Genomic DNA, 13,183 nt, shown 5'->3' with positions numbered 1-13,183 from the left:
CTTGATCTCAACAATATTGAGGCTCTCTGCGATTAATGGGAGACAAAAAAGCAACTGATACAGTCAAAGTCTGCAGAAGAACTATGCCAAGTTCTCCAAGATGCTTGGAACAATCTACCAGCCGATTTTCTTATTAAACTGCACAACAGTGTACCTAAGAGAATTGTTGAAGTTTTAAAGGCAAAGGGTGGTCACACCATATATTGATTTGATTTACTATAATACTATTTACTGCTTTTTAGAAAAATTTTTGATATTTAAAACTTTTCATTTCATTATATTTGAAAGCATCTTCACTTTACAGAATTTTTCATGTGCCCGGGACTGTTGCACAGTACTGTTGATTGGACAGAAAATTGGCAAATTAAATGTGATCCAGAGGTTTGTGACATTGTGCAGTTAAAAATGTGCAGCAAGAAAATAGCATGTACAAAAATGGGAGAATGTTGGGTGTATGAAGAAACGGGACCTCGGGACTGATCAATAATGTTGTTAAAATAGCATACAAATTTATTTCTTCATTAGCCAAAACAATAAATGTGAAGTGCATGGAGGAGATACGAGAAATATACACACAGTTTACCACAGCTTTACTACTGCATACAACTCTGGTCATGTCATAGGAAAGGTCTGTTTGCTCTGGAGAGGATGTGGGGTTGATATATGGAAAGATTGTGCCAACACTGTGAAGTTGTAACTATAAGACTGGATAAAACACAGTTGTTCCTTGTTAAGGAAAGATTTAAATGAGTTGTATAAAATTACAGGGACCATGACAAAAGAAGCCTCAGGTCCCAGAGCGCCAGGTTCAGGAAGTTATTACCCTACAACAACAGACTCCTGAACCAGCAATAGATAACTTCACTAACCTCAACACTGATCACTCAACACAACCCAAGGACTCACTTTCAAGGACTATACTAATGTTCAGAGTATATTTATTTATATTATTTGTTTTTCTGTGTGTGTTATTTTGCACATTAATTGTCAGTCTGTGTTTGTATGCAACTTTTTCATAGATAATATTCTATTTCTTTGTTCTACTGTGAATACTTGCAAGAAGATCAATCTCAGGGTAGTGTAAGACCATAAGACAAAGGAGCAGAATCAGTCCATTCAGCCCATCCGGGCTACCTGCTAATCCATCATTGCTGATTTATTATCCCTCTCAGTACCATTCCCTGCCTTCTCCCTGTAACCTATATTGCACTGACTAATCAAAAACACCACACTATGGCTAAATAAATTCTTCCTCACATCTGTTCTAAGTAGATGCCCCTTTGTTTTGGGGCTATGCCCTTTGGTCCTAAACACACCCACTACTGGAATCATCCTCTCTACATCAACACTATCTAGGCCTTTCAATAGTTGATAGGTTTCAATGAGATCCACCCTCTTTCTTCTAAGCTCCAGCGAGTACAGGCCCAGAGCCATCAAATCCTTCTCATAGATTAACCCTTTATTCCCAGAATAATTCTCATGAACCTCTTCTGAACCCTTTTCAATGTCAGCATATCCATTTTCAGATAACGGGGCCCAAACTGCTCACAATACTCTGCTATGTGATTTAAGTGTGATCTGTCCAATTCCTCATAAATCCTCAACACATCCTTGCTCATATTTTAATCCTCTTGAAATGAATGCTAACTGTGCATTTGCCTTCTTACCACCAACAGAACCTGCAAGTTAATCTTTAGGGAATACTGCACAAGGACTCCTTAGTCCCTTTGCACCTCTGATTTTTGAATTTTCTCCCCATTTAGAAAACAGTCTACACCATCACTCCTTCTACCAAAGTGTATGACCATACACTTCCCTACACTATATTCCATCAGCCACTTCTTTGCCCATTTTCCCAATCTATGAAGTCCTTCAGCAGATGCCCCGCTTTCTCAACACTACCTGCCCCTCCTCCTATCTTCATATCACCTGCAAACTTGGCCACAAAATCCCGTCAAGCTGACCCCTGGGAACATCACTAATCACTGGCAGTGTATATGGTGACAGTAAATTAACTTTGAATTTTGAATAGCTAGAACTTATTTCCCTTGGCAGACAAAACCATGTGGCATAAATTTAACGCAAGTGGCTGAAAGTAGAGAGAGATGAGCAAGGTCTTTTAACAAAGTATTGCTAAGGATCTGGAATGTGTTGCCAGAAATCAAAGCAGTAACAGAAACTCTCATCGCATTGTGACAGTACTTGGACCTGCGTTTGAGCTACTGTGACCAGACTTGAAGGTGGAATTTGTTTTGAGTAACATTTTTCAATTGGAACAAACACAAAGGCTAATCTGCCTCCGTCTGTTGTGTAGATTTTCTTATGATTCTGTGAGTGTAGGTTATGCAAATGACACAACTTGTTAATTGTATCAATGCATGTTTCAGTGTGATGTCATTTGTTTCAGTTGAACAGCCTCTAGATGGGACAGCAGTGTAAAATTCTGCGTTGTTTATTTCAAGGCACTTGGGATTCATCCAGGCAGCAGGTGCTGGCTCAGCTGTAGAAGTTACCTTTACAAAAGGAGCCATCTAATATAACACTGAAGAGTTTGTTCATTAGTACTGTGGGGGAGGGCAGAGTATTGATGGAGAGGGTGTGCTATCCTGCACAAGTACTCTAAATAGATAGATAGATAGATAGATACTTTATTCATCCCCATGGGGAAATTCAACTTTTTTTCCAATGTCCCATACACTTGTTGTAGCAAAACTAATTACATACAATACTTAACTCAGTAAAAAATATGATATGCATCTAAATCACTCTCTCAAAAAGCATTAATAATAGCTTTTTAAAAGTTCTTAAGTCCTGGCGGTTGAATTGTAAAGCCTAATGGCATTGGGGAGTATTGACCTCTTCATCCTGTCTGAGGAGCATTGCATCGATAGTAACCTGTCGCTGAAACTGCTTCTCTGTCGCTGGATGGTGCTATGTAGAGGATGTTCAGCGTTTTCCATAATTGACCGTAGCCTACTCAGCGCCCTTCGCTCAGCTACCGATGTTAAACTCTCCAGTACTTTGCCCACGACAGAGCCCGCCTTCCTTACCAGCTTATTAAGACGTGAGGCGTCCCTCTTCTTAATGCTTCCTCCCCAACATGCCACCACGAAGAAGAGGGCGCTCTCCACAACTGACCTATAGAACATCTTCAGCATCTCACTACAGACATTGAATGACGCCAACCTTCTAAGGAAGTACAGTCGACTCTGTGCCTTCCTGCACAAGGCATCTGTGTTGGCAGTCCAGTCTAGCTTCTCGTCTAACTGTACTCCCAGATACTTGTAGGTCTTAACCTGCTCCACACATTCTCCATTAATGATCACTGGCTCCATATGAGGCCTAGATCTCCTAAAGTCCACCACCATCTCCTTGGTCTTGGTGATATTGAGACGCAGGTAGTTTGAGTTGCACCATATCACAAAGTCCTGTATCAGTTTCCTACACTCCTCCTCCTGTCCATTCCTGACACACCCCACTATGGCCGTGTCATCAGCGAACTTCTGCACATGGCAGGACTCCGAGTTATATTGGAAGTCTGATGTGTACAGGGTGAACAGGACTGGAGAGAGTACGGTTCCCTGCGGCGCTCCTGTGCTGCTGACCACCGTGTCAGACCTACAGTCTCCCAACCGCACATACTGAGGTCTATCTGTCAAGTAGTCCACTATCCAATCCACCATGTGAGAGTCTACTCCCATCTCCGTTAGTTTGTGCCTTAAGATCTTGGGCTGGATGGTGTTAAAGGCACTAGAGAAGTCAAGGAATGTAATCCTCACAGCACAACTGACCCCATCTAGGTGAGAGAGTGATTTGTGCAGCAAATACGTGATAGCATCCTCCACTCCCACCTTCTCCTTATACGCAAACTGAAGAGGATCCTGGGCGTGCCTGGTTTGTGGCCTCAGATTCTGTATTATCAGCCGCTCCATGGTCATCACGTGCGACGTCAAGGCAACAGGTCTGAAGTCATTCAACTCCTTTGGTTGTGGTTTCTTCGGTACCGGGACAATACAGGATGTTTTCCACTGTCTGGGTACTCTTCTCTGCTCCAGGCTCATGTTGAAGATGCGCTGTAGTGGTTCTCCCAGCTCAGTCGCACAGGCCCTCAGTAATCGTGGGGAAACTCCATCCGGTCCAGCCGCCTTGCTGGTACAGATCTTCCTCAGTTGACCTTCCACCTGTGCAGCCGTAATCCTGGGCGTGGGCAAGGTCTCCTGTGAGTGGCTATTTTCCTGTGAGGGAAGTAAGCCTGGTGTGGATTTCTGCGGTGAGGATGAGATTGTGCTGTCGAACCTGTTGAAGAAGTTGTTCAGCTGGTTCGCTTTCTCCACATCTCCACTTACGTTTGCCCCCCGCTTTGCACCACATCTATCTCTCCCTATGAGATTGCTATTGCCAATAATAAAATGAAACAACTAAAAAGACTGGGCCCAGAACACACATGCTCTTACAATTCAAGCATTCCTTTTATTTTACTTGTGCCCAAGGAGAACAGCATGGGCACCTGTCAGCCACACTGTAGTACCTTGTGGAAGTCGTGGTAAGGCAAGAATAGCCAGGGGCAGTTGTAGTCAAGTGAGTATGCTGAAGTGAGACCGCCAGAGATACCTCTGCTTACAGACGAAATAGACTGGGTGACTGCGGCACTGTGTACTCAAGCCAGATGAGTAAGGCCTCTGTAGTGAGACTTTTCCGGAAAGGTCTTCCAAAAACATAGCCTCCCTTTGCACAATAGGTGTGCCGGAGACAGAATAAAGGAAGGATATGAAATTTAAGAGACTACTAGACAGGTATCTGGATGAATTTAAGGTGGGGGTTTATATTGGAGGCAGGGTTTAAGGGTCGGCACAACATTGTGGGCTGAAGGGCCTGCACTGTGTTGTACTATTCTATGTTCTTTCCCCAACAACTAAGGCTCTGTTGTCTTTACTAACTTTGAAATATCATCGCCTGTCAGCTTGAAGTTTCAATTAACCTCAAATTATGTGCCTATTATTTTATGAATATATTGATTGGAGTGTTCATACTTACCACATTGCTTTACGTTAAGAAAATCATGACAAAAGATAAAAACAGAAAACAGTGGAAAACTCGGGTCAGGCAGCACCTGTGGAAAGAGAAACAATTAGCAGTTCTGATAAAGTTTCAAATCTGAAATTTCAACTGCTTCCCTTTCCACAGTTACTGCCTGACATGCTGAGGATTTGCACCATTTTCTGTTTTCCAGTGCCTGCAATTTCTTTGAATATTATTCCCTCACTAGTTTAGGCAGTTGTGAGGACCACTTAAATTCATTATTCCATGTAACAGCAAGGGAGCATTATGATATTGGAGTTTTTTTTCACTCAATTAAGATGCCATATATGTTCATGTAGCTTTGTGGTATCATACTGCCTGTGAATGTTTAATTTTCCTTTATTATGTTAGCAATTGGACTTCCAAGAATATTTCAATTGTATAATATCCTGAAACACTCATAGGTGACCTTTCCAGTGTATATCCCTCAAATAATATCACTTTAAATGTGATGATTAATGTTTATGGAACCTTGCTCGTGCCTGCCACAATAGTTATTATTGTAGTATATTATTATATATTTTTTAAACAGTAATATTTAATTGACTGAGAAGTACTTTGGGATCAATAAGGTGTCCCCAAGTTACCAATGCCAGACTTAAGAACACCCATACATACAAACGTAATAGTTCTTTCCTATAAGTCCTGTGTGTTGTTGATACCGTTTGTTACAATACTGTGGAAATCCAGCTCCATCACAGGCACAATCTATGATGAAGGATCCTCACCACGTAGGACATACCCGATTCTTATTACTACCATCACGGAGGAGGCCCCACACTCAACATTTTAAGAACTTTTTTTTTCCCAACACTACCTCAGTATCCCCGTTCTGCACTATTTTTTATTGTAATTTGAGTATTTTCTTATGCCTGCACTGTACTGCTGGTACAAAATAATAAATTTCATGTCTGGTTTCAGTCATAATAAACCCAATTCTTCTGAGGCTACAGCTTTTGTGAATTTTCTGACTCCAAACAAAATCACGGCCTGAAACGACCACTGTTTATTCATTTCCATAGATGCTGCCAAATTCCTCCAGCATTTTGCATATGTTGCTTTGGATTGCCATCATCTGCAGACTTCCCATGTTTCTGATTTATGGACACTTATATAAACCAAACCTGTTAGTTGTCAGGGACGTTGTGAAAGAAGCAGCACAAAATTCACTGTTATATTTTGTCTCTCCCCATTATCATTGATGGTTTACATTTAATTCAACCAACATAATCTTTGTGCTAAATATCAGCCTGAGATGGAGAAATTTAAAGTTGTGGATGTTTTCCATTTAGATTATGCAGGAGCAGAAGAACAAATGCTAAAATGAAAAAATACAGATCCTCGTGTTAGCCATTTCAGCCATGGGAAGAAACCTCTGGCTATCCACATTGATGATCAATGCCCCTCATCATCTTGTACACCTCTATCAGGTCACCTCTCATCCACTGTTGCTCCAAGGAGAAATGGCCGAGTTCACTCAACCTATTCTCATATGGCATGCGCCCCAATCCAGGCAACATCCTTGTAAATCTCCTCTGCACCCTTTCTATAGTTTCCACATCCTTCCTGTAGTGAGGTGACCAGAACTGAGCACAGTACTCCAAGTGGGGTCTGACCAGGTCCTATATAGCTGTAGCATTATCTCTCGGCTCTTGAACTCCATCCCACGGTTGATGAAGGCAAACATACCATGCGCCTTCCTAACAACACTGCCAACCTGTGAAGCAGCTTTGAGAGCCCTATGGACTCAGACCCCAAGATCCCTCTGATCCTCCACACTGACAAGAGTCTTACCATTAATGCTATATCAGGTTCATCAGATTGATTCCTGGGATGGCAGGACTTTCATATGAAGAAAGACTGGATCGACTAGGCTTATACTCACTAGAATCTAGAAGATTAAGGGGGGGATCTTATTGAAATGTATAAAATTCTAAAGGGATTGGACAGGCTAGATGCAAGAAGATTGTTTCCAATGTTGGGGAAGTCCAGAATGAGGGGTCACAGTTTAAGGATAAAGTGGAAGCCTTTTAGGACAGAGATGAGGAGAAATTTCTTCACAGAGAATGGTGAATCTGTGGAATTCTCTGCCACAGGAAACAGTTGAGGCCTGTTCATTGGCTATATTTAAGAGGAAGTTAGATATGGCCCATGTGGCTAAAGGGATCAGGGGGTATGGAGAGAAAGAAGGTACAGGGTTCTGAGTTGGATGATCAGCCATGATCATACTGAATGGCGGTGCAGGCTCGAAGGGCCTACTCCTGCACCTATTTTCTATGTTTTTATTCTGCCATCACACTTATCTGGGTTGAACTCCATCTGCCACTTCTCAGCCCAGTTTTGCATCCTATCAATGTCCTGCTGTATCCTCTGACAACCCTCCACACTATCCACAACACCTCCAACCTTTGTGTCATCAGTAAATTTACTAACCCACCCTTCCACTTCTTCATCCAGGTCATTTATAAAACTCACAAAGAGGAGGGGTTCCAGAACAGATCCCTGGTCTTTTTGCACTGCTTTATTATATATTATTAAACTGTAGATTTTTATGTCTTGTACTGCACTGCTGCCGCAAACAACAAATCTCAAGATTTGTGATAATAAACATCATCCTGAGTTTCCCTCCGTTGTAAGTAAGAACCAACGTCGGTAAATTAACACCACACTGCAAAGTCACTGGGGTTGAACAATTTCTTGATATTTCTGTAAGGTTCCAGAACACCCCTCCGCCCCCCACAACAGCAACGATAGAAGTCCTAAGAATAGCTCAACTCGACTCTGGCCGATTCCCAGAGTCCACATACTCATTTTTAAGTTCTTCCCAGTACTTCCTGAACATTTTTTTTAAAACGCAACCGATCCCACTTCTCTACGCCACCATCGCACCAGCAAACTTTCCGCCACTTCCAGAAGCTTCTCCCTTCAAAGAACGCCCGCGACCTTGCACTGAACGAGGTCGCAGAATCTTCACCAGCCTTCGGCAATGAGCTCAAACTGCGGCACTCCCATTGGCTGCGCAAGCCGTCAGTCATGGAGCTTTCGCGAAGCTGGGGCGGACCACGCGGCCATTGGCTAACCTGCGAAACATTCGCCCAACCTTCCGGCGCTTTTGTTGGATGAGGCTGCCATCTATCAGCGTCTCTTCCAGATTCTTCTCGAACTCGCGAGTAGCTTGACGTATGCTGCGATGTCATTGGTCTACTTTCCAGAACCTTCTCCAGCAACTGGGCAGTGCGTCATCAGATCGTATTCTTAATGGTTAGATATCTGTCAATCAATGCTTGGGGCCCCGCCCTACGCAGGGCGCAGATGATATATAAGGAGAAACAGAGCGCCTGTACGGCGGTTCAAAAGCGCTTTGACGGAGAGCGGTACGGCTGTTTGGAGTTAGCGGAATCGAAGACTCGCGTGTTGTGCCGGACAAGGTTCTTAACGGTCATCGATAGAGAGAGAAAGATGCCTGCATCCAAGGGGACAGCCATCGGTATCGATCTGGGCACCACCTACTCCTGTGTGGGGGTCTTCCAGCATGGCAAGGTGGAGATCATCGCCAATGACCAGGGCAACCGCACCACCCCCAGCTATGTGGCCTTCAACGACACCGAGAGGCTCATCGGCGATGCGGCCAAGAACCAAGTGGCAATGAACCCGGCCAACACCATCTTTGATGCCAAGCGGCTCATCGGGAGGAGGTTTGATGACCCGACGGTGCAGTCTGACATGAAGCACTGGCCCTTCCAGGTGGTGAGTGACGGAGGGAAGCCCAAGGTGAAGGTGGAGTACAAGGGGGAGAACAAGACCTTTTACCCAGAGGAAATCTCCTCCATGGTGCTGACCAAGATGAAGGAGATTGCTGAGGCTTACCTCGGCTACAATGTCACCAACGCTGTCATTACCGTTCCTGCTTACTTCAATGACTCCCAGCGCCAGGCAACCAAAGATGCTGGTGTGATAGCTGGTCTCAATGTCCTACGTGTCATCAATGAACCGACAGCAGCTGCCATTGCCTATGGCCTGGACAAGAAAGGCAAAGGGGAGCGTAATGTTCTCATCTTTGACCTGGGTGGTGGCACCTTCGATGTCTCCATTCTCTCCATTGATGACGGTATCTTTGAAGTGAAATCGACAGCTGGTGACACCCACCTGGGAGGAGAGGACTTTGACAACCGCATGGTCAATCACTTCGTTGAGGAGTTCAAGCGGAAATACAAGAAGGACATCAGCCAGAACAAGAGAGCGGTGAGGAGGCTGCGGACGGCCTGCGAGAGAGCAAAGAGAACCCTGTCTTCCAGCACCCAAGCCAGTATTGAGATTGACTCTCTGTTTGAGGGTGTTGATTTCTACACCTCAATCACCAGGGCTCGGTTTGAGGAGCTGAACTCTGACCTGTTCAGGGGCACTCTGGAGCCAGTGGAGAAATCCCTGAGAGATGCCAAGCTGGACAAATCCCAGATCCATGAGATTGTCCTGGTCGGAGGCTCCACCCGCATCCCCAAGATCCAGAAGCTGCTGCAAGATTTCTTCAACGGTAGGGAGCTGAACAAGAGCATCAACCCCGATGAGGCCGTGGCCTATGGGGCAGCTGTCCAGGCGGCCATTCTGATGGGGGACAAGTCGGAGAATGTTCAGGATCTGCTACTCCTGGATGTTGCTGCTCTGTCATTGGGGCTGGAGACGGCAGGTGGAGTCATGACCACCCTTATCAAGCGGAACACCACCATCCCCACCAAGCAGACCCAGATCTTCAGCACCTACTCTGATAACCAGCCTGGTGTCCTTATTCAGGTGTATGAAGGCGAGAGAGCCATGACCAAGGACAACAACCTTCTGGGCAAGTTTGAGTTGAGTGGCATCCCTCCCGCTCCTCGTGGCGTACCCCAGATTGAGGTGACCTTCGATATTGACGCCAATGGCATCCTCAATGTCTCTGCTGTCGACAAGAGCACTGGGAAAACAAACAAGATCACCATCACCAACGACAAGGGCAGGCTGAGTAAGGAGGAAATTGACAGGATGGTGCAGGAGGCCGAGAAGTACAAGAATGAGGATGAAATGCAGCGGCAGAAGATTGCAGCCAAGAACTCCCTGGAGTCCTATGCCTTCAACATGAAGGGCTCTGTGGAGGATGAGAAGATGGCTGGAAAGATCAGTGCAGAAGACAAGAGGAAAGTTATTGACCTGTGCAACGAGACAATATCATGGTTGGAGAAGAATCAGATGGCAGAGAAGGAAGAGTTTGAGCACAAGCAGAAAGAGCTGGAGAAAGTCTGCAACCCCATCATTGCCAAACTGTACCAAGGAGCAGGCGCAGGGGAATCATGCAGGGCACAGGCTGGGAATGCCAGTTCCTCTGGACCAACTATTGAGGAGGTGGATTAAGAGTGTATACCGTTACATCTGGGCTAAGAGGACTGTTCACCGTAGCCCACAGTGGACTTGACCTAATGTAACTGATCACAATTTTTCCTGATGATTTTATACTTGTTGTTAATGTGTTATCTTGCTGAATCCAGTTTTGGAGGGATGTTTGTAGTACTTTTTTAACATCTGTTGCCTTGTTTGAAGCACTTTCTGTTTTGGTTAGGACTTTTGATTGTACTTGGTGACCTGTTCACCCAAGGGTACTTAAACATTTTTTGCACTTCATTTAACATGTTTGGAAATAAATAACCTTTTGAAGTTTCAGTTCTGAGATATTGTTTCCACTGTGTCACTCTTTTTCTACTTTCTCTGTTTCCAAAAATGCTTTGGAGCCAATGAATTGTTTGTAGCTGTTGCTTTTCAGGAAAATTATTCATTAAGATGTTGCTTTGTACAAAAAATGTCAATGATTAGCTCTAAGCTCACTTGAAGTTTTTAATATGCTGAGCACTAACAAATTGGGAAGGCTATCCTGAGTGGAGCAAAAGCTCGAGTGAATATATTGCCTCCTTTGTGTTAGAGTTGAGAGTATTACTGAGCAGCTGAAGAATATTCTGGAGAGGAGAGATTGAACACTCAGGAAAATATTTATATTGGTACCACTAACAACAAAAATTAGGTGACTAATGGGCTGGTGAGTTTTAAAGAGCTGGAAGAGCGTCGGTGCGGGAGTAAGGAGTGCTCGCGGTCAACAGACAGCTGGAGATCGGAGGATCAGCTGTTGTAGGTAGGCCGAGACCATCAGACCTACCTGGACAGTACCTGAGGAGGAAGGTAAAACTGCGCAGGCGCGGGTGACGTCAGCAGCGAGCGCGGGCTTTAAAAAGAGGCCCACTTTAAGGAGCGGGCAGTGTCATTGTGGGCAGCGGAGTGCGTGGGAGCAGAGTGCTGGACTTTGGCTCAGCGGGCTTCGGCGCAAGGGGACTTCAGTGAGAGGAAATCAGTGAGCCTGAGTACGTGCTTGCTGAGGTAAAAAGAGGTAAGGTTGGTAGGTACTTTTTTCATTTATTCTGACTAATCTGGGATCAAGTAATGGGGCAGACAGTTAGAGCAGTGGTGTGCTCCGTATGCAGTATGTGGGAGGTCAGGGTCAACACAGTTGTCCCTGATGACCACACCTGCAAAAGGTGCATCCAGCTGCAGCTCCTATCAGACCGAGTTAGGGAATTGGAGCAGGAGCTGGATGAACTACGGATCATTCGGGAGGCAGAGGCAGAGATAGATAAGAGTTATCGGGAGGTAGTCACACTGAAAAGACAGGAGGTAGACAAATGGGTGACAATCAAGAGAGGCAGGGGGAGCAGACAGAGAGAGCAGAGCACCCCTGTGGCTGTTCCCATCAACAATAAGTATACCGTTTCGGATACTGTTGGTGGGGATGACCTACCAGGAACAAGTTGTAGTGGTCCTGTCTTTGGCACCGAGGTTGAACCCTCGACTAGAAAGGGGAGGAGGGAAGAGAAGAGAGCGGTAGTGATAGGGGATTATATAGTCGGGGGCAGATAGGAGATTTTGTGTGGAAGATCGGTAGTCTCGGATGGTATGTTGCCTCCCTGGTGCCGGGGTCCGGGACATCTCAGATCGGGTGCAGGTTATTCTCGAGAGGGAGGGCAAGAACCCAGATGTTGTGGTCCATGTAGGGACCAATGACGTGGGTAGGATGAGTGAGGGGGTCCTGCGTAGTGAGTTCAGGGAGTTAAGTGCGAAGCTAAAGGGCAGGACCTCCAGGGTAACAATCTCAGGATTGCTACCTGTGCCACGTGCGAGTGAGGCAAGGAACAGAAGGATTATACAGATTAATACGTGGCTGAGAGGATGCTGCAGGAGGGAGGGCTTCAGGTTTTTAGATACTTGGGCTTTGTTCCAGGGAAGGTGGGAAATGTTCCGACGGGACGGTTTACACCTGAACTGGAGCGGTACTAACATTTTTGCAGGAAAGTTTGCTAGTGCTTCTCGGGGGGGGGGGGGGGGGGTTTAAACTAAATTTGCAGGGGGCAGGGATCCAGAATGCGAGAGAGAATAGCGAGATGAAGAATAAAGGACAGGTGGGGACTACACGGTTCTGGAATATTAAGTGTGTAGTAGAGAAAGGTGAGGCGGAACAAGTAATAAGGAGGACACCTACAGAGGGATGGTCTGACAGAACATGGGAGTTAAATGTGCAGAAAGAATAAGTAAATTTAGGAAGGACAACAAAATTCAAGGGGCGTATAGCCCAATGGGAGTTCGGGGAGCTGGGTTAAGCACAATAGGCAGCGATTTAAACAGGGAGAGGAGAAATGGGCTAAAAATTCTATATCTAACTGCACTAAGTATCAGAAATAAGGCGGATGAGCTTGAAGCTCAGGTGCGAATGGGTAACTATGATGTTGTTAGGATAACGGAGACATGGCTGCAGGGAGATCAGACCTGGGAAATGAATGTACAAGGGTATACGTGCTATCGTAGGGACAGAAATGTGGGCAGTGGGGGTGGGGTGGCCCTGTTGGTGAGGAATGAGATTCAGTCCTTTGCAAGGGGGGACATAGGATCAGGAGAAGTAGGGTCTGTGTGGATAGAACTGAGGAACAGTAAGGGCAAAAAGACCCTAATGGGTGTTGTCTACAGGCCACCAAGCAGTAGCATGGATATTGGGTGCAAGTTGAATAGGGAGTTAACATTGGCATGTGGCAAAGGTAAT

The 13,183-nt window shown here is 45.3% G+C and overlaps 1 protein-coding gene and 1 long non-coding RNA gene across 2 annotated transcripts in view; one reads left to right on the top strand and one right to left on the bottom strand.

Annotated features, from left to right (window-relative positions):
• Window positions 1-8,065, bottom strand: part of LOC140717883 (uncharacterized) — a 44,116-nt gene extending 36,051 nt beyond the window's left edge. Inside the window, exons 1-2 of the long non-coding RNA XR_012096637.1 lie at window positions 7,887-8,065; window positions 5,035-5,110 (exon numbers count right to left, since the gene is read on the bottom strand). This is a non-coding gene — a long non-coding RNA (uncharacterized lncRNA). The remainder of the gene's footprint in view (window positions 1-5,034; window positions 5,111-7,886) is intronic.
• Window positions 8,066-8,413: 348 nt separating this feature from the next.
• On the top strand, window positions 8,414-10,774 carry LOC140717835 (heat shock cognate 71 kDa protein-like). Its single transcript, XM_073031563.1, has one exon. It carries the CDS (start codon window positions 8,539-8,541, stop codon window positions 10,459-10,461), a length of 1,923 nt encoding a protein of 640 aa, XP_072887664.1. The 5' UTR covers window positions 8,414-8,538; the 3' UTR covers window positions 10,462-10,774.
• The last annotated feature ends 2,409 nt before the right edge of the window (window positions 10,775-13,183 follow it).

The sequence above is a fragment of the Hemitrygon akajei genome, chromosome 2, assembly GCF_048418815.1.
Source record: "Hemitrygon akajei chromosome 2, sHemAka1.3, whole genome shotgun sequence".
Lineage (NCBI taxonomy): Eukaryota > Metazoa > Chordata > Chondrichthyes > Myliobatiformes > Dasyatidae > Hemitrygon > Hemitrygon akajei.
This window is presented reverse-complemented; position numbering and strand designations above follow the sequence as displayed.